Source organism: Biomphalaria glabrata, chromosome 12 (assembly GCF_947242115.1).
Source record: "Biomphalaria glabrata chromosome 12, xgBioGlab47.1, whole genome shotgun sequence".
Lineage (NCBI taxonomy): Eukaryota > Metazoa > Mollusca > Gastropoda > Planorbidae > Biomphalaria > Biomphalaria glabrata.
Window position 1 is genome coordinate 36,373,519 of NC_074722.1, and position 20,841 is coordinate 36,394,359.

The 20,841-nt window shown below is 34.7% G+C and overlaps 2 protein-coding genes across 4 annotated transcripts in view; one reads left to right on the forward strand and one right to left on the reverse strand.

The window, feature by feature from the left end:
* Nucleotides 1-270: 270 nt before the first annotated feature.
* On the forward strand, nt 271-5,942 carry LOC106055855 (small nuclear ribonucleoprotein Sm D3-like). Its single transcript, XM_013212343.2, has 2 exons — nt 271-741; nt 5,723-5,942. Exons 1-2 carry the CDS (start codon nt 429-431, stop codon nt 5,782-5,784), a joined length of 375 nt encoding a protein of 124 aa, XP_013067797.1. The 5' UTR covers nt 271-428; the 3' UTR covers nt 5,785-5,942.
* A 7,578-nt stretch (nt 5,943-13,520) lies between these two features.
* The window catches only part of LOC106055852 (mediator of RNA polymerase II transcription subunit 13-like), a 43,669-nt gene continuing 36,348 nt past the window's right edge, over nt 13,521-20,841 (reverse strand). For all 3 annotated transcript variants that reach the window (XM_056007192.1, XM_056007191.1, XM_056007190.1), the window contains exons 28-35: nt 20,073-20,290; nt 19,821-19,963; nt 19,343-19,494; nt 18,738-18,854; nt 18,430-18,642; nt 18,165-18,326; nt 16,938-17,047; nt 13,521-16,633 (exon numbers count right to left, since the gene is read on the reverse strand). In XM_056007192.1, the coding sequence (XP_055863167.1) occupies nt 16,501-16,633; nt 16,938-17,047; nt 18,165-18,326; nt 18,430-18,642; nt 18,738-18,854; nt 19,343-19,494; nt 19,821-19,963; nt 20,073-20,290 (1,248 nt within the window). In that variant the 3' untranslated portion in view covers nt 13,521-16,500. The remainder of the gene's footprint in view (nt 16,634-16,937; nt 17,048-18,164; nt 18,327-18,429; nt 18,643-18,737; nt 18,855-19,342; nt 19,495-19,820; nt 19,964-20,072; nt 20,291-20,841) is intronic.

Below are 20,841 nucleotides of genomic sequence, written 5' to 3' on the forward strand. Positions count from 1 at the left end.
TTATGATTATCATGCAGTTTTAATCACTAACTTCTGCACAAGTCCCTTTGAATCATGTCTGTTTGGGAATAATAAAATTATAAATCTTTTTAAGTCAAACGATTTTTAAATAGTCTTTAGTTTTTGATAACAGAGTATATATTTCATATTACAAAATATCTTTTAACACAATGTAATTATATATCTTTCTTTAGCTAAAACCTATTTCAAACTATATTGACAAAATCTTGAACTAGATCTATATAAAATTAGAAAATCTTATTTTGAGTTGGCAACACTGCGTTACATTTACGTTTCCTTCTTTCCGCCATTATTCTCTTTGTGGATTATTTCAAATTTGTAAGTTTGTAAACTCAATCGATGCAATCCTAAGTACATTTTATGTGATCAGTTTTTATATTGATCTCGCTTCAAAAAGGATATTAAAAATGTCCATTGGTGTACCGATTAAGGTACTCCATGAAGCCGAAGGGCATATTGTTACTTGTGAAACTTCAACTGGTGAAGTTTATAGAGGAAAGCTTATTGAAGCTGAGGATAATATGAACTGTCAAATGGCCAACATTACTGTGACTTATAGAGACGGTCGTGTTGCTCAACTAGAAAACGTTTACATCAGAGGCAGCAAAATACGATTCTTCGTTTTACCTGACATGTTAAAAAATGCCCCCATGTTCAAGAAAGTGCAAGGCAAAGGTGGCGGCGCTGGTCGTGGAAAATCAGCTATTCTCAGAGCTCAGGGTAAGTTCCAACATGATTCATTATGTTGTTGAAGTCCCCTCTCATGGGAAATAATTGTTTGAAAATGTAGATTAGATTTAGAATTTGGAGTAACTAGCCGACTTAGATTAGAGTCTAGATGAGTAGATCTAGAATTTAGATTCTATATCTAGATCTTCATCTTCACCTGTCCATGAAAGTAGGTTGTAGGTTAGGGCCTGTTAGGGAGGTGAAATAAAATAATTATTTTTGAAAAAAAAAATCGTTAGTACATCATTAAAATACTTTAAAGGAGCTTTCCAATGCCAATGGTGTAGATATCTATAAATTATGACTGTATGTTTAACAGTTAGAAAGTTATGAATTTGATTTTTTTTGTAGCGTTTTGACCTAAGATTGGTTGACATGGAACAAGTAAGATGAGTGTCTCGCTGGCTAAGCTGGAAGAGACACACCCCCAGATCAAAAGTTAAAAAGTTGGAACAATTTTTTTTCAAATGCGCTTTAAAATTCATGCGCATGTGATTAATACATAAAAACTATTTCAATATATAGGGATGTGAAATAAAAAAATTATCTTTGAAAAAACAATTTTTCGTTAGTACATTATTAAAATACTTTGAAAGAACTTTCCAATGGTGTATAAATTATGAATGTAAGTTAAACAGTTAGAAAGTTATGATTTTTTTGGGGCATTTTGACCTAACATTGGTTGACATGGAACAACGAAGTAGAGAGCGTCTTGCTCGCTAAGCCAGCGAGACACACCCCCCGCTCAAAAAGTTAAAAAGTTGGAATTGAGTTTCGTAGAGGATAAATCTACTTATTAAATAAGAAATTTAATAGTAGATCTAGTATTATAAGTAAATTTCTAGCTCACAAATCTGATTTCCTTTATAATTATGAACTTCACTTGTTTAGAATGTAAAAATTGATAAAATAAACAAATTATCGGGTATAGAGCTACAAGAAATGTCTGAGGGGTGTGGACAAAATGGCGGCGTTGTGATGGGAGAAATTAACAAAATATTTAAAAAGTGGGATCAAAATCGCCTAAAACAATTTTTTTCAAATACGCTTTAAAAAAAAAAAAAATAGAAGCGACCCAAAAAACTCTTTAAAATCTATTTAGACCTATACATAATTGCTATATCTACTAGCCTATGCAAGTTTTTATTCTTAAAATAGTTTAGTTTTCAAAAAAAAAAAATAAATAAAAATCCCATAGGGAGCAGTGCAAATTTATGCATCAACATTATAATCGATAACAATTAAAGTGAACGTGGTATCGTAATAAAACTTGGCAGAAATATGGCCAGATATATATTCTATTAGCACAAAAAAAAATCAAGTTCTAAAACGTAGCCTGAAATGAGTATCAGTAAAAAGAAAAATACATATACTTTCAAGTACACAAAAAGTAAGAAAATACACATTTTTTTTTAAAGTCCACATGAAAAAAAGTGTTCCTCGATATAAAATGTATCCATATTCACCTCCTTTAGCCACGATTCCAATGGATTTAAAATCATAATCGATTTCAATTAAGGGCCTATGTACAGAAAGTAAGAAAAAAACGATCTCAAAATTTGATGACATTTTTTAACTTCCGGTCTTACGGATTTTCACATATCTAGAATATATCTAGAATATTGGGCCTTACATGGCCTGAAGTGGTTTTACTTCTATGACGAAGTTTCTTTATCAAAAACTGTAAATTGTAAATGCCATAGCCAACAATGCTAACCTTTTTTCAACTTTTCGATGAATGCGCTGAAGATATCGCAATAAAACTTGGTAGAATTATAGCAAGGCATGATATCTAGCGTGAAGAAATATGAATGTTCAGGCATTTTCCTTGACCCTGTATTGCTAAAAACAAAAAAAGGGGTATTTTGTATAATAAATTTTAAAATGATAAATAACTTTTTGAAAAATCGTAATTAAGCATTTATTAGGCCATTGTCTAAAGTAATCGATAACACAACTTAAAAACTTTTCACATTTCATTCAAAAGTCATTGAAAAGTGTAATAAATTTCAAGTACGCATACGGCCTATGTAAAAAAAACAAAAACATCAAAAACGCAATCTCTAAATTATTGGTCTTTTTTACTTCCGCTCTTCTGGGTTTTTTCGCCTAGCTAAATGATAATGATGATGTTGATAATGATATTGTCTTGACTGTTCTGTAGACTTAATGGAGTGTAGATAGTCTAGACTGTAAACTGTAGTTAGTATAGTTGTGCAATTGTGACTTGGGGCCCCACTTAGACTTAATCACTTGAACAGCTGAGTCTTTTGCCTTGAGATGAGCTGGATACTAGAATCTTTCAATGACTCGAATGACAATTCAGGTCCGTCCATTCTTTGAAGTTGTCTTCTCATCACTTTCTCTATCTGCCTCTTCTATTTCCTATTTCATCCTGAAAGTGAAGGATAGTCTTTGCAAGCCCTGTGGTATGACCATAAAGTTCCAGTTTTGTTTTTTTTTTGACAGTGGTCGGTAGGGCCAGTTGCCATTGTGATCCTGTTTTCAACCTCTACATTTGTGATAAGTGAAGCTAGATACTTCAACATCTGCCATTTTTGTGAGCCTGGAAGTGTGCTTAAAGTTGGTCTTTACAGAAAAGTGCATTTTTTTTTCATCAATCTTTTATAATTTTATCAGGGAAAAAATGGCGATATTTTACAAATATTTAGATGTGATTTTTTTTTTACTTGAGTATTTCTTAGGAAATGTCCAAAATTATCAGTATTTCAGCATTATAACTTTTTTTTTTGTCCTGTAATGATTTAAATTAGTTAGATCTATATCTGTACCAAAAAAAGTTTCTATGCTATGTAGTCTATGTCTATATTGTTTGTTTGTTTTTGTCACTAAAACAAGTTGATTCTGAAGTGTTTAGTGTTCTAAAACTCTAAAACTCTCTTGTAACAGATATTTGTGGCCTTAAAAAGACTGAAGTCTATGTTACAATATAAGAATTTTGTGTTTTTTTTTGGGGGGAGTGGGGGGAAGACAGTTCAGTAGGCACGAATACAATGACGCACGCGACTTAGACCAGTAACTCAGCTGACACTATCCGCTCACAATGTACAGTAGACGTTGAAAAAAGTGTTGAATCTAGATCTCTACATTCTCAGGCAGGTGTGGCTTAGTTCAGAAGGAAGAAACGAATAGTGATAATCTTTACAGTCTGATTTGAGAAACAATGCAAAAGAGAGAATTTGAAAAACATTTATTTTAAAGAATCTATATTTCTATACTCTACTTGACATAACCTTCGATAGAGTCCAGTTGGAAATCAGTGCAGAATGTGCCATTATCCTGTTCATCGTTAGAAAGGCTTTTATCTAACAAACAGGCCTGGACTGGGATCTCTTCGCCTCCAAGTCTGAAGTACAACTAACATTCAAAGAAAAAATGTCTGAAAGCAACTTCACTTGCCCAGTTTTTACCTCAGTTCTTTTATTTTGTGCAATGAATTCAAATTTGTCTAGATACATTGTTGTTCTCCCTGATAGTTTCTTTTTTGCCACTTGTCAACCTTTATAAAATTATGGACATACTGATAGTAGTAAAAGTGGCATCAGTATTTTTAGGATTTTATAATCTTAGAATGCCTTGACTTTACCTTTTTTAAAAATCTCATTGACACTGTGCATATTGATGCTTGAATTATTTGCATTACTGGTTTCTAAAAAAAAATAATTTAAAAAAAAACATGCAATCAACTTGGTTGATCTACAGCCTCCATCCTATTTGTTTGTATATTACTTTTATATAGTTATATTTTCATTAGAGGTGAAGTAATTTAAAATATTGACTTCTTGGCCTTTTTAGTTTAATAGTATCTTGAACTATCTGGTAATGCATTACTATATAAACTATAGACAATTATTTGTAAGTGGTATAAGTCACAATAGGCAATTAAGAAATGACAGGAACATACTATGTCTAGTGTAAACTTGACTTGTAGATTCAATGGCTATTTGAGAAAAGTATCATTCCTTGTTTTAGCTCTATATTATGTTGCTGCTTAAGATGGAATGAATGAGGTTGAGTTAATAGTGCATCTCTCTCATATATTTCATTGTTTTTCTTCCCTCTATCACCTCCTTCCTCCATTTTGTTGTCAAGATTAAATCCATGAGTAGAAACATACATTCAAGATGTTTTTTTTTCCTATAAAATTGAATTTGGTGTAATCCTTTACAAATTTATAACATTTTTTTTTGTATTACCATGTAGCTTTAAACATAGCACAATTTTGTTCTTCTTCTGGATGTTGTGGCTTTGTTGGGGAAAACAATTTCTTCCCATTTAAAAAAATCATTGACAAAATGTTGATGTCCCTATTAAAACATAAATGCTAGACAAGGTTCATTTAATAGTAAGAAGTCAACACTTAGTCACTATCTGGTGTATAGAATAAAGTTGGGTAAAAGTAGAGAAACTAGTCCAACATTTATATTATGTGAGGCTAGAGTTAGCTTTAAAAAAAAATTTTTTTTCATTTATGTAACTACAATAATAAAGGTGTTAAGTATTTTTTAAATATTTTTTTTAGTAATTAAAATGTCCTGCTTCTTTGCTCTTAGTTACCATAATAACCTTGTAATTAGCTGTCAACTTGTAGCTTGTGAGTACATTTCATTAACCCTACATCCAGGGATCTAACTCTCACATAGTTGACTTTCTTGAACTGTGGTCTTTGTGGTGGTTTTATTTCAGGATTTTAAGGGCACCCTAGTCCACCCAACTTAATATGTACGTGGCCATTGTTTGGGGAAAGTTAGCATGGTTAGTCATTGTGCTGACCACTTGACACCCTTGTTAAGTCAGCCATAGAAACAGATGTTCTTTACACCATTGCCCTACAGATGGCAAGATCTGATTTCATCGAAGTAAAGAGATTAAAATGATCCTCTCTCTTGCATAAAAACAGTTTTTCTTTTGTTCTTGATAATAATGTATTCTTTTTTCTTTTTCATTTCAGCTGCCAGAGGAAGGGGTCAGAGAGGACGAGGTGGCGGAAACATCTTCCAAAAACGACGCTGAGTTCTTCAAGTTGTCATCATCCATACTGTACATAGTTTCTTTGTCAAACAAACATGTATTAATGTTGTAACCTGAGCCCATTGTTTTCCAAGTTTTTGTTGGTTATAATTTGCTAGAACACATTCTCACTGGAATAAATATTTTTTTGTAATTAGAAATTTTGTTGTTTAATTTTAAATAGTTGATTAGTTTGCTGTGTAAGTTTAGTTTTTTTTTTGTTTTTTTTTGCATTTAATGTAGATATTTTAAATAAAGTTCCAAATTCTAAAGTAGTTTTGATGATACTTGACATCATTTAGCCAGATTATCAAAAAATACAATCTATACAAGTAATAGCAATGTAGCTGTATAAATAAACAATAGTATTGAAATAGTATTATTTTTATGGTACGGTATTAAATAAAAATCTTGTACCAGGTATACAAAATGATTATCCATTAATAGAAAGTCAAGTATGATAAATTGTGCATCTGTATTGGCTGTTCAAATAAAGACAGCTTGTTCTATAAAACAAAATAATACACGTGAACAAAAGGAAATGAGTGATCATTTAAAAAAAAATAGAAATCACACAAGGCTAAAGATAAATGAGTTCAGTTTACAGGGTACCAAAATTTATTTATCTTCTTATATAATTCAGACGTTACTTAAAAAAAAGAACAGAATAACGTCCTAAGCGTCATGCATATTAAACAATGGGTACCTGACGAGTTGGGGGGAAAAGTATAGGCGGTTGGTCGTTGTGCTGGCCACATGGCACCCTTGTTAACCGTAGGCCACAGAACCAGATGACCTTTACATCGTCTGCACTATGGACAACAAGATCTGAAAGGGGAACTTTACTTTATTAACCAATGACCTAAATTCTGTCAAGTCACTGGTTTTCCTGTCTGACTGAGGCAACCCATTCCATGCTCTAATAGTGCTAGGGAAGAAGGAGCTTTTGTACAAATTTGTCCTAGCATATGGAACAAAGAATGTGCTCTTATCTTTGTGTCTGAGTATTTTATTTTTTTATTTGAAGATATGGTTCAGTGTTGTATGTATAATTGCTACTTTACTTTTGAGTCTTCTATCCTGAAGGCTTTCTAAATTTAGTGATTTTACTAAAGGTGTTACTCTAGTCAAATGTGAATATTCGTTTGTTATGAATCTCACTGCTCTATTTTGTGTCTGTTCCATTTCTCATGATAAGTTCATGTGTCTCCCTAAGAACACTTAAATTATTATGCTGATTCCAGATTGGTAGATGCTTCAGTTGCTAGTTTTTCTCAGCAGTCCTATTCAAGTACCGGTACTGTTTAGTTTGTGAGTAGATTTTGTTTTTGGAGACTTTGAATGAAGATACATTTTTCTATCTATCTAATAAATGACAGCGCTTCACAAAAGAAAATTATTTCCGTAGCAGAAGGTATGGGCCAATTGCGGTCCACTGACACCTAAAGAAATCAATTGTGACTACATATTATACATATAAAAATGTAAATATGTTAAAAATATATAATTTTAAATACAAATTATTGAAATTTATGATGAAGAAAATAAAATACATTGTTTCAAACGTTATTCTAAATAGTTTAAAGTAAAAATTATTCTTATTTGCAATATTTCAAAACACAGACAAGCTTAGGCCAGTATTTATTCAATGCTATGCAGAGCTGTGTTGAAAGTCACTTGGAATAATAAGGCAAGTGTAACAACTGATGGAGCTCGATCTTTGACTGAGAAAAACAGGTTTTTAAATAAAGGACAATTTCCCAACCGTAAACTCTAAACTGGAAAGTTTGCGCCAAGTTGCATTGAATATCAAACATTATTGACCTAATTATCACTGTGATCAAATTTATCTAGAGTTAGGGGTCTTAAACCTCAGGCAATTCAGATAAGTAGGCCTACTTAGATTTGGAAACAAACATTCCGACGTTCGGTACCGGGTACCACAGTAGTATCCGCTGGCTTAGCATGGGCAAGGTACCGTATTGAGAAGAATATGGAATCCCAAAGAATTGTTATGTTCCTTGAAGGACATTATTGTGCCTTTTACTAATAATATGTCTAATGAAACGCTATTGTCGTGTTTGTGTTTGTAATGTTATTACAGCGCCTTGAGCCTACATTTTGTTTGTTAACAGCGCTTTATAAATAAAATTATTATTAATGAAGAGTGGAAAACAGAATTCACGTTTTTCATAGGAAATATTGCAATGGATTGTTAGCTCATGTTAAATCTTATCAAAGCTTTCCCTTCTCTCCTGTCAAGGGAAAACTGTCATAGGAAATATTGCAATGGGTTGTTAGTTCATGTTAAATCTTATCAAAGCTTTCCCTTCTCTCCTGTCAAGGGAAAACTGGTTTTGTCAATTTCCTTTGCTGACAGGTGAAACTATTTCTAGTGGAACGGTTGAAAAGTACAAGACTTATTTGGATTCCTTTATTGTGGCATTTCAAAGCAACTTTAAAGTTCACCATTTAGTGCAAAAGCTGATTGAGCTCCAAAGCCAGAGAACGTAGATCTATACCTCCAAGCAAATTATGACCTGAAAGAGAAGTCCCTGTCACTGAATTCTGAATAGCTAAATTCTAGCTTTTTTTTTTTTTTTTTTGCACCATCAAATCAATTGAAATTAAGTAGCAACTGAACATTTAGTACTTCCGCTGGTGACTGGAGTACAGTTGTAAAGATACATTAATGTTGTTGTAGACTAGGGCCTAGGCTTATCAGGAATTGATGGTTGACTATGTAGGCCTACGTGCACCCCTCTGAATTCTGGGTAGTCAAATATTAGCACGTCTTTTACACCTTCAAATCAATTAACTTCTGTTAGGAAGCAACTTAACATGTAGTGCTTCCCACTGAATAAGCTATTATTATAATAATAGGCTAATCTGTAGTTCATGTACGCTTTATTATAAGCTCACAGTCCACTGAATAAGCTATTATTATAATAATAGGCTAATCTGTAGTTCATGTCTGACCATGTACGCTTTATTATAGGCTCACAGTTCAATATTGTTTTGAAAGTTAGTCGTGACGATTTGTTTTCATTTGCACACAATCGTTATCATATTTAGTGAAGGCCTAGAATAGGATAAAAGTTGTTGTTGTTTATGTCTTATAATGAAATTCTAGCCACTTGTCTTTCGATTTGATATATGTGAAAGTTTCTTTAAACAAGATTGAAGAGGGCAGTCATTTTGGTAAATGTATTTACGTCTTGCGGAGTTGCGGCCAGTGTTAGCGCTTAATAAAATAGCAGGTTAAATACGTAGAAGAAAGTGTAGCGGTAAAACTTCCCATTGAAGGACCCCTTTGAAGAATGTTACGCAAGTGGCAGCATCGCGCTGTCTATCGCTACGGTAATCATTGTATCGACGGAGCACTGGCAGCAGCAAGAAAACAAAATATACGAGCAGTAGAGGCATGAATTAACTGCGTTTTCTTAGTATTTCGGTAATGAAAATGCAAATATCTCAGGCACTGAACAGATGTGTTTGAGCGATGGTTTGTTGATGGCGATTGCACTCGAGAAGAATTCATTGACTTTGTCACTGTTGTTAAGAGAGTGTTTAACGTCATTGTCAGCGATTACATTTTGTGCATTTTACACAGGGATAAACTACTCGGCCAAGGCTACGATAGCTGTTTCGTGATGGCTAGCATTCAGAACCGTGTTCAGGCAAGGATTCGTGAAAAATATCCAAAAGCAGCCTTAATCAAATGCGCGTTTCACAGACATAAACATTGTTATCAATGACCCGAATAACGTTTCAGATATCCGTAATACTGTTGGTGTCGTTTGTGTGAGACACACAATACAAATTCATTCACACGCTTTAAGTCACAACTTTGAGAAGATCTTTGACTGTTTGGTTTACAAACTGCATATATGTAATCAGCGCCTGCTTCTCGTGTGTTTCTGATTTGTCTTTTAATTGTCGCCAATTATTCATCTGTTCTTGAACCAGTTTCCGTGATGTTGCAGTATGTCCATTTTAGCATAAGTGGCCGCTCAACAGCACATCAGCAGTCACATTAATCAAAAACCAACTTGACCATGCTGAGGAACACTTCAGGGATGGCATCTCGAGGAAGACGAGACTGCTGGCAGACAAACTTGTTATTGAGTTAGTGCTGCCGGGAATTTGCGGTCGATAGACACTCAGGGCAAATACCACATGTTTGGATTTTGGGATTATTACAGAAAACGGCTTTATATTTCGTATCTTGATTCGTTAGTTTCTTCATTAGCGTCTCGCTTTTCGAGCAATAATAATGCTCAGTTCAACCTGTTTTGTCTACATCACAACTGCCGGTTAAGCGTTCACCGCTTGCTTGCCCATCGCCACCAGCTGTAAAGTTATTGACAATTTTGGCAGCGTTTGCATTTTTTGTTTGATCGACCGTTGGGCCGCACGGATCAACTTACCAACGTGTACAGTTCAATTGTTAGTTTATTTTTTTAATTATTATTATTTCACGAAACAAGTATTTACAGTGAACTTAATATCGTATAGGGTTAGGGGAGCACTAGTTCTTTTCTTTAATATTCTTTGTAATAAAAAATTTGAAGCTACGACTTTGAGCCTTATGTGGAAACTTGCATTCCCCTACAAAAAAATCCTGCGGGCGCCCATGTAAACAGTTAAATACTTTACATTAAGCATTAAGTACAACTGTACATTTTTTTGTGAAATGTGATGTAAAAAGATACAGTAATAACAAAATTTGTTAAAATATTCATAAAATTAGTTTCAGAAATGGCTAACTCTTTTATCGTAATTCCTCAATTGGGAGTGTAAAAAAAAAAAAAGAAAGTATTTTTCAAAGTTGTAGGTACATATTAATTACATATACAACCCCCTATTTAATTTTTTAAAAATGCGGCCCTCTATACAAAAAAAGTTACCTACCTCTGCCTTAGCATAGTAATGTTAATCCACGCAATAATGGCACCATGTAAATTATAAATAAATGACATTTGTTCACTTAAAGATTACATACCTATTTTGGATGGCTGGTTACAGTCAGCTGATTTAGTCTAAGATGGTACAAGTGGTCTATTTCAACATCTTAAAATGTACCGTAGGCCTCCTCTTTCCTAGCAATCTATAAGGCACACGATATAAAGGTTATCTGTTTATATGGCGGATGGTGAAGAATGTCATGTGGCCAGCACAATGACCATTTCTCAGAATTAACGCAATATTTTTTTCCATCTAATTGAAAAGAGTACCGTACTAGTAGTTTTGATTCACATTCAGGGTTACCAGACACCTGCAGGCACTGAGAAGAGTGGGACGCTATATAACTGTATTATTTTATTATTTGTCTCAGAGGAAGTTACGCGACATTCTTTAGAACTTTGTGAAATAGCCGCCCCTGACTGTAGAAGATTCAACGTTAAAGATTAAAAAAACAACACTTTTCCAAACTAAATTTCTCAGATCATGTGGACTTAAATTAATTTACATACAGGTAACAGGTCTCATTTATCTTTTTTTTTTTTTAAATAGCCCGGAACAAACATTACAGCTCGTAAAGGTTTCTTCTGTCTTGCAAATGGTTTGATTTTTAGGTACAGTAATGGTGAAACAATACCAACACCTCGTTCCATCAGGTAGCCTATACCGTACTGAGATGACAACACTTCATTTAGATGTTGTTTTTTCGCAGAATATATTAAGCATTTAATTCTAATAATATATATCAGTGCTGCCAAACCTAATTCGACCCGCGGGCCATTTTACCGAAAATTTGCAAAAACGAGATGAAATTGACTGGAAACTATAAGAAACCCGTGGATTAATTAATGAGAAATTTGAAGAATATTTTTTGTTTAAAGTCGGGAAATGTGAGCAACATTGTAGCTCTACCACATTTATCTTATGTAATACAATAAGTTATTTACGTCCTACGCGTTATGCAATGACTTAAATTCTAAGTCACTGGTTTTCCTGGCTAGCTCAGGCAACCCATTCCATGCTTTAATAGCGCTAGGGAAGAAAGGAGCACTTGTACAAATTTGTCCTAGCATATGGAACCAGGAATGTGTAAATATTCCCATAAATCCTCAAATAGTTGTAGTAGTAGTTCAACAATCTTTTATTCGCGGCTCAAACCAGGAATGTCGCCGTATTAGTTTCATACTGACACGATAATTCTTTTTTAAACAGCCATATTTTCTTTAATAAAAGAAATATGTTAATTGCTTATTATCATGTTCCACAAAAAAAGTAAAGATCCGTTCATTTTTCATGGTAGATTCTACATTCAGAGTCCCATTTCATAAACGCACAAAATGTTAGGTCATGGCACCAATCCATCTTAGAAAAAGTGAGATCCTAACATAGGGAACGATACATTTTTTTCAAGTGATGGGCAATTTTCTACACTTTGTGTGCCGACGTTTCGGATGGAACCGTTTTTTGGGCATCACTTATATACGGTGTATCATTGCAGATACCATAAAGCCGGACATTGTTATATTTTAGGCCAATGCCTACCGGTTGGAGGGCACAACCTCATAAAGGAGGTTTGGTAATTAATTGTATTGGACACGTGATTACAGAGGAACGATAAAGCTGAAAAGTGTAGGATTTCTGATTACCGGAATGTTTGTCTCTATACAGGGTGCGTCAAACAAATGTATACACACTTTGAACTGTCATAGACAATTTATTTACCGTTCTACAATGCTAAATTTCTGGACATGGAAATCTTAATGTCCAATGGGGAAAATAAATGTGATTAATGTTCAAACTGGTGGCCTTCAGCATCAGTAATTGCAACATGGCGGACGTGCGTTTGAGTTTTGAAGAGCGGAAGCAGATAATCAAGTGGTACTGGAAGTTTGAGAATGTAGCTGCGGTTTGAAGACAGTGGAGACTTGAGTACGGTACAGAACCACCTTCAAGGTGAACAATTACACGTCTACGAGACAAATTTGAAATTCATGGAACAGTGTGTGATGTGCATAAAGGTCGATCTTGTACAGCTGCAAGTGATGAGTCCACAGCTGCGGTCTTGGAACTGTTTCAGCGTTCACCTCAAACATCGTCAAGTCAAGCGGCACCTGAGAGTCATAGAAGTGCTAGTAGTGTGCTACACATTCTGAGGCAAGGCAAGTTTCGTGTGTACATTCCAAGGCTGGTGCAACAGCTAAGTGTCGACGATCCAGATTGAAGGTTAGAATTTTGTGAATGGGTTCAGGAGAGGGTGAGACGTGAACCGGGATTTATGGGTGGCATAAATTGGTCGGATTTATTTTTCCAATTGGACATTGAGCTTTCCATGTCCAGAAATTTAGCATTGTAGAACGGGAAATAAATTGTCTATGACAGTTCAAAAGTACTAAAGTTGGTTGGGCTCATAGGTGCCCTAAAAAATAATTATCTTCACCAGGATCCGCTGACTGACCTGATAACTATTACCAATAACAAATCCACCCATAGACACCTCCCAGACACCTGTTTCCCCACATGTCCACAAGAAAGATTGGACCAAAGGACATACAGAATGTATTCAGAATATAAATTTAAGACATATAAATTTAAGACAGTACATTTTGGTAAACTCACTGGAAGGACATTTCTGTATTTCCCAATTTCATCGACATTGTCCATTAGAGATGATGGTTGCAGAATGAGGACACTAACTTATATGTACATGACCAACAAAAACAAAAATCTACTTCCTGTCAACTTGTCCACTGCTAATTCATACAAGCAACACTAAAGACTGTGTCATGAGTTTTATTTGTCAAGACTACTGTAGTTGATATGACCAGCTAAATAATAATTTAGAACAAGGGGACATCATGGATACATTGAATGAATTAGTTCTATATACAATCGAGAAAAAACAAAAAAACGGCCCCCTCACTCTCTGTGTGAATGAATCAGTTTTATATACAATAAAGAAAAAACAAAACAAAAAAAAAAACACTGTGTCAACAAATGCTACCATGAACAAAAATAGAACCATCACAGATTGTAGTTTATACACAAAGAGAAATGATTAGGTCAAATTTTTGTTCTGAGGGGCGGGGGGTCATTCGTGCACATCCATACAGTGTAATACTAGCGTCCATCTAGAGTTTGTATATGTATATATACAAATGTGGTAAGAAAGGTCTCCAAATAGATTTGAGAAAAGGGGGGGGGGAGGCTGCTGTTCAGACTCGTGTGATCTGCAGCACAAGATTTGTCGACACAGGGCTGACATCATTGAAGCCTCAACAAATGAGAAAGGAAACTGTGGACATTAATAAGATTCAGTGTGTCTGACATCATTGACGCCTCAACAAATGAGGAGAAAGGAAACTGTGGACATTAAGATTCAGTTCACGAGAGTATCACAACCTGAAAACAAATCAAACCATGTTGGGGCGATACAGTCGATTCTTGGTCAACAATCTTCCACTTTAAACCTCTCGACATCAGCACCATTCAAAGTTATTTCATTCTTCATCGTAAGTTCCTTTTTTCCCACCCCCCACGGCAAACAATTTGTTCATTCGTTTAAAGCTACTTAGTACATGACGAGTTATCCTGCATTCTGGTCAACATAAAATACACTTCCAGACCAAGCAGGCTGTTACACCTTTTAGTATAGGACTAGCCTTGTTTTGTCCAATGAACTTAAATATTTGTACAAAACCAGTCGACAATAATACACATAGTAAAATGCATGTGGCTAAAAAAAAATGATTAAAAAAAAAAATTTTTATTCCACATAGAATTAGCATGAAATGATTCAAAATCCATTTTGATGTTGTTTTTACTAAAACAAGACATCGTTATAGAAAAATATGCAAAGATACAAAAATAATATGCTTATAACAAAAGCACAAAAGACAATGATTATGTACATTCGAGGTCTGCATTGGAATATGTTGTGTATATTCTTATGTACAGCATGAGATTTAGCATAAAGAATTTCTTTCTGACTAGCTGTCCAGACATCAGCTGTGTAGAATGAAATGAAAGATGTCTTCCAGTCCTGCAGCATTGCTATCAACTCAACTCTAAGAGCTCAACACAGGTACACAAACACTGAATATATATACAGCAATACATATACAATTGGCTTTGTTGTATAGATTTTATATATAATATATATATATATCTCCACTTCACGCTAATTTGTTTTGTTGAAATAGTTACCACTTTTTACATATAATCTTTGCTTTGAAATAAAAAAAAACAAACAAACATGTACAATGACATTTTAATTCCTCAAAAAAAATGTTAACAATGACTTATTTCTTTTGGATCAACATCAACAGGTTCAGAAACAGGTTTCTCAAGACACCACCACACAATATCTTTGGTCAAGGGACACAGGTTATAGGTTCACATGAACATCAAGCCTGCTTGCACCAATGATTCAGTACATCTTACATGCATGCAAGTTCTTGAACAAACTCACATCTACTAGAATGTAGAATTACACCATTAGCATATTTTGTTTTTTTTCCTTTAATGTGCACCTTTTATTTTTAAAGACTTAAGGCATAGGTCGAAATGACAAACAAAAGTGTATTGCTTTAAGCTATGCCATTATCAGTCTGCCAGAGAGTTCTTACAATACAAGAATGTGCCTTTGTTTGCCAAGCTAGAAATTATTGCAGCAAACAAACTTTAAAAATTTTTTTTAAAAAAAAAACCAGGTTGCCCATGAACCCAATCATTGAAGATGATGTCTCCAAAGCATTAAGGCCATGACTCTATACCATGGGAACGTGCACAACCCAACCAGTATTAAAGCATTAGTACAAAGTAGCATCAATAAAAAACAAAGCATAATTGGTAGTTACAAATGATAGAACTCTTTCACAGAAGGAGGTCTTTAGAGGAAACATGAACACATTATTCAACACATTAGGAAGGAGGCAGAGACCAGAAGAACAAAAAAAAAATAAACCCCAACACAAACGCTTTTAGTTGGCTACTAGAGACATTGTGTCACGCTCAAAATGAGTGCCCTGCACAAGAGCTACCTTAGCTAAACCCTCTTGTGATAACCGTAGTTTTTATTGCGCTGAACAATTCCACATTACAAAAAAAATGAGTTGGCGGAGAGAAATAGAAGTGGCTACATCCTCTTAGCAACAAACACGTGTCCACAGATCAACATGAAATGGTGAATGAAATACAAAATGAAATCTATAAAAATGAGGATGCAAGTGTCTATATTGTAAGTTGACAAGATATTTACAATTGATTCATAAATAGAGACATTTTTTTTAGTGCAAATAAATAGTGATTGTTTTTTTTTCTTTACCCATAACAGTTTAGTATTCATCTTTTTCTTTATAAAGGCAGGCATTACCATAATGAAAAAAAAAAGTGAGTAGAATCCCTTGTTAAAGATGGTGCCATTCATATAAATAAAATCTTTCACTATACATACTCTACATCAAACAACAACATTTGGTTTTCATAACGCCCCTCCCCAACTCTCTCTTTATCCCCCATTTACATTTTCTTCCGCTTGCCATTAGTTTCAGATCAGGTTTTTCGACAGGCACAACAAGAAAGTGTTATCCAACAGGGACTACAAAAATCTCCTCCTGTAGTGACTGGAAATAGTTTAACGGTAGCAAGTGTTTTTGGGCTCAATCCATGAGGGCAAACTTGATTGAATAGGCCGGCACAAGTGAGTCAGTGTTGGCCGGCTTGAGTGTCAGTATGTCTTGAGCCATGCATCCCTTTTTAAACAAACGTCTGTAGTGCATGATAGAGCTGCATTAACACCACAAAATGAACTGGCAAGCAAGAGCGGCGATCATTAAGTACTGGGTCAAAGGTCAGCCAGGAAAGGGAGTTGTAATTCTCTAAGACGTATCTAGGAAGAAAAAAAACGAAATGTATCAGTTTTTTTTAGAGCATTCTATAGACTTAGACGAGGATCTTAATTAATTACAAGAAAGAGGAACAGATTTCTATAATGAAAAATCCATCAAGACTAGATATAACAAATGTGAATGAAACAACAGAATCTTCCATATCTATTTCTAGAACTGTAGTCCCATGGTGTGCAGACACTACAAGTCATGCTGCTTCAATGCATACAGATTAGACAAGTGAATGAAAAAGCCTCAAAGAACATTTTAACATTTGAGTAGAAGGAACTGCTGACTACTACGTACCTTAAAACATCACAGGTCATGTGGGAGTCCAGAGCATGAGGTTTATTTCGATTGTCAGTTTTATGAAGTATATCATCGTGGCGGGAGGATTCGTGAATGTGGAGGGCAGACTGGAAAACAAAATGTTTTTGTTTCAAATGTATTTAGTTCAATTCTCATTTATAACAAGTACCCAACACGTTTTTTTTTTCTTCTTAAGTGTAGTCAAACTGAATTGAACATCGCTAAAATATCTTGGATATAACTGATAAAGCCCATTGAGATGTAGTCAAACTGAGTTGAACATCTCTAACATATCTTGGATATAACTGATAAAGCCTATTGAGATGTCAAACTGAATTGAACATCTCTAACATATCTTGGATATAACTGATAAAGCCTATTGAGATGTCAAACTGAATTGAACATCTCTAACATATCTTGGATATAACTGATAAAGCCAATTGAGATGTCAAACTGAATTGAACATCTCTAACATATCTTGGATATAACTGATAAAGCCCATTGAGATGTAGTCAAACTGAATTGAACATCTCTAACATATCTTGGATATAACTGATAAAGCCCATTGAGATGTCAAACTGAATTGAACATCTCTAACATATCTTGGATATAACTGATAAAGCCCATTGAGATGTAGTCAAACTGAATTGAACATCTCTAACATATCTTGGATATAACTGATAAAGCCCATTGAGATGTAGTCAAACTGAATTGAACATCTCTAACATATCTTGGATATAACTGATAAAGCCTATTGAGATGTCAAACTGAATTGAACATCTCTAACATATCTTGGATATAACTGATAAAGCCCATTGAGATGTCAAACTGAATTGAACATCTCTAACATATCTTGGATATAACTGATAAAGCCCATTGAGATGTAGTCAAACTGAATTGAACATCTCTAACATATCTTGGATATAACTGATAAAGCCCATTGAGATGTAGTCAAACTGAATTGAACATCTCTAACATATCTTGGATATAACTGATAAAGCCTATTGAGATGTCAAACTGAATTGAACATCTCTAAAATATCTTGGATATAACTGATAAAGCCCATTGAGATGTCAAACTGAATTGAACATCTCTAAAATATCTTGGAATATAGCTGATTAAGCCCATTGAGATGTATTGTGCCTTAACAAATTCAATATTATTCAACTAACTGAGCTGTTACACACACTATTGTCACCTTTCTGTTACAGCATTAAAGCTTACCTTAAAAACGTGTGGACTGACAAATTCATTTTCAGGGCAAGCTGACCAAAACCATTTAGGTAGAGGTCCAGGTGGAGCAGTAGAAATGTAATAACCCATAGCCAGAGGCTGCTGTAGGAGGTTGCAGTCATCTTGTGGGTCCGATTGATTCTCTATCATACTCTGAAAGAATACAAAACACCAAAAGTGTTAGCAAGTTACAAAGCCAACAAATAATGCTGATATATATATCACATCCTGGCAAATGCTTTGACATCTCACTTACTGTGGATGGTCCATTCATCCTGAGATTCTGTCTGTTGGCATTACTTATCGGAGAGCCAGGTGGAGAAGTTGGTGGATTATCAAAGGTTTCCCCAAATATATCCAGAAAGCCCATGTCCTCGCCCATCTGGTGAATGTCAACAAAAACATCATCCAGCTCAAAATGAGCCGTAAGATCATTCTGTGGGTCTTGCTGCAAAGGGTTGGCATTGACCTGTGGGATGACGACACAAATTTAACAGTTTAAACCTACAATTGCAGTTCAGAGTATAGTGTAGAAGAAATGATAAAGTACGGCTCAATGAATACCTGAGCTGTTGCAGACGTAGGGAAGACCAAAATATGGGTCACACTGGCATCGCGAGGGGTCTGCAGAGGAATACTGCTACTCTGCTTCTCTTCTGGTTTCAAGGTGTCTGCTACAACCTGAAGCACAAATGAAACAGATAATGTAGTTGGAAGAAATAAAACACATTAGGTACTAGTCATGAGAATATGCTAAAAACTGTATGGAAAGACTTGGCCCTACTATTATACATGAGTAGAAAATATACCTGCCAGGAATATACCAGAGCTGCTCAATTAAATTATTAAATACCCAGAGCTGTTCAATTATACAGAACAATTAGAACAATTATTAAAAAAAAAATAGTGATTTCACGTGGATAAATGTAGATAAACAAATTAGTTTACTTTTTTTAAAACCAAATATTCTGTACAGTATCTGTTTTTTTGTGTGTATATAAGTTAGCTCTTAAACCCAGAATTTTTTGTTAGTAAAAACCTGCCTTTTAAAACAAAATTGATTGATTAAAATAAGAAAGAAACTACTTTAAAAAAAAAAAAAAGGGGGGGAAGGGAAATAGAGTCTGACATCACAATGGTTCTGATGGCTATTACACTCAATGACTTACTTGAAAACTTGGGTGAGTTTCTATTGAGGTGAGGCAGACACTCAGGACACAGGGGACCTCAGAAGGGCCCATCACTGAACACTGTCCACACATATCTTTCAAGCGGCGAGAGGCACTGTGCAAATTCTTTTTACTTAACAGACCTGACCAGCCTGGGTGAAATGAAACAATAATGTGCTCAAATATACGTCTAGGACAAGGAGCATTTTTATGGCATTTGAAAAAAAAAGTAGATGGCAACTTTCTATGGCAGTGGTTCCCAAACTTTTACCTTAAAAGAACACTGTACATTCTAAGTATTGGTAAGCTTTTGGCTTATTTTTTAGGTTGGCTTATTTTTTAAAGATCAATTCATGTGGTGGCCTATAAGTAATTTATTCCAGTAGTTCGTAGAACACCTATTTAGACATTGTGGAAAACTAGGGCTCCACACAGCACAGTTTGGGAAACACTGCTCTAAGGTACTGACGCAACTCACCTTTCAGCTCTCCATGCCCCATTCGACCAAACCTGCCAATAACCAGACGAGTTGGGTAACAGGTCAGGGATACTACACTTAATATAAAGTCCCAAAGTTTTTGTAACCCTGGTCGTCTAGCTGATGCTTTCTTTCTACGATTTCTGAAAGGCACATAAAACAGAATCATTATGTCAACAAAGTATACCACATTTACTGTACTGTTCTAGCAATGAAACATAAATACAAATTTAAATTTGACATATGACATACCTGCTAGGAATTTCAATGTTTATAGTGCAGTGTTCCATCATTTCTCCCTTCTCATCTGTACACACAGCAATGAGCCAGCGCTGGTCTTCCGAGAGACAATAGCCACAGAACACAATAGTCTGCATGTCAGTCTTGGCTTCCATTATCTGGTTCTGTTTGCTCTTGGTAGATGCCAGGATGTAGGGCGGACTGTACAGCTTCATGGTGTCAGAAATATTCTAAAAGAAAATAAAGTTTATATCAAACAATGTTTAAGTGGTGCAAACAGTATTCACACAATATTTAAATAATACTGGTAACTTAAAACCACATGAGCATGTATTTATAGTGTAACTAGCTGGATATAACCCGCGGCCTGAAGTCATGGTTAGGGTATTACTGATTTAGTGGATTGGATTTAGATCTGCCAAACATGGTCAACATTTTTTCTTTATATTTTGCCATGAAAATGAAAGTAGAATGTGAAAATGTGTTTAGCAGTTTAGCTGACATATTGATATTCTAATATAAAAAATACTGTGAAAATTGTTTTGCCTGATTTGTTAAAAAGTTCTTCATTAGTGATCAATTTTTTTTTAAATTTTAGGACCTTCTGATAAGGGAGGGACATTAAACATACACTATGGTCTCCAAGAAAAAATGTTGCCACGTTTTAGCAAGACTGGTCAAAGAGTTTAGATTTCTATGTGGGACATACATACATACTCCTTACATTCTACTTTATATATTAGATTGTCTCAAGGAAAAAAAAATGTGTTTTTATAAATAT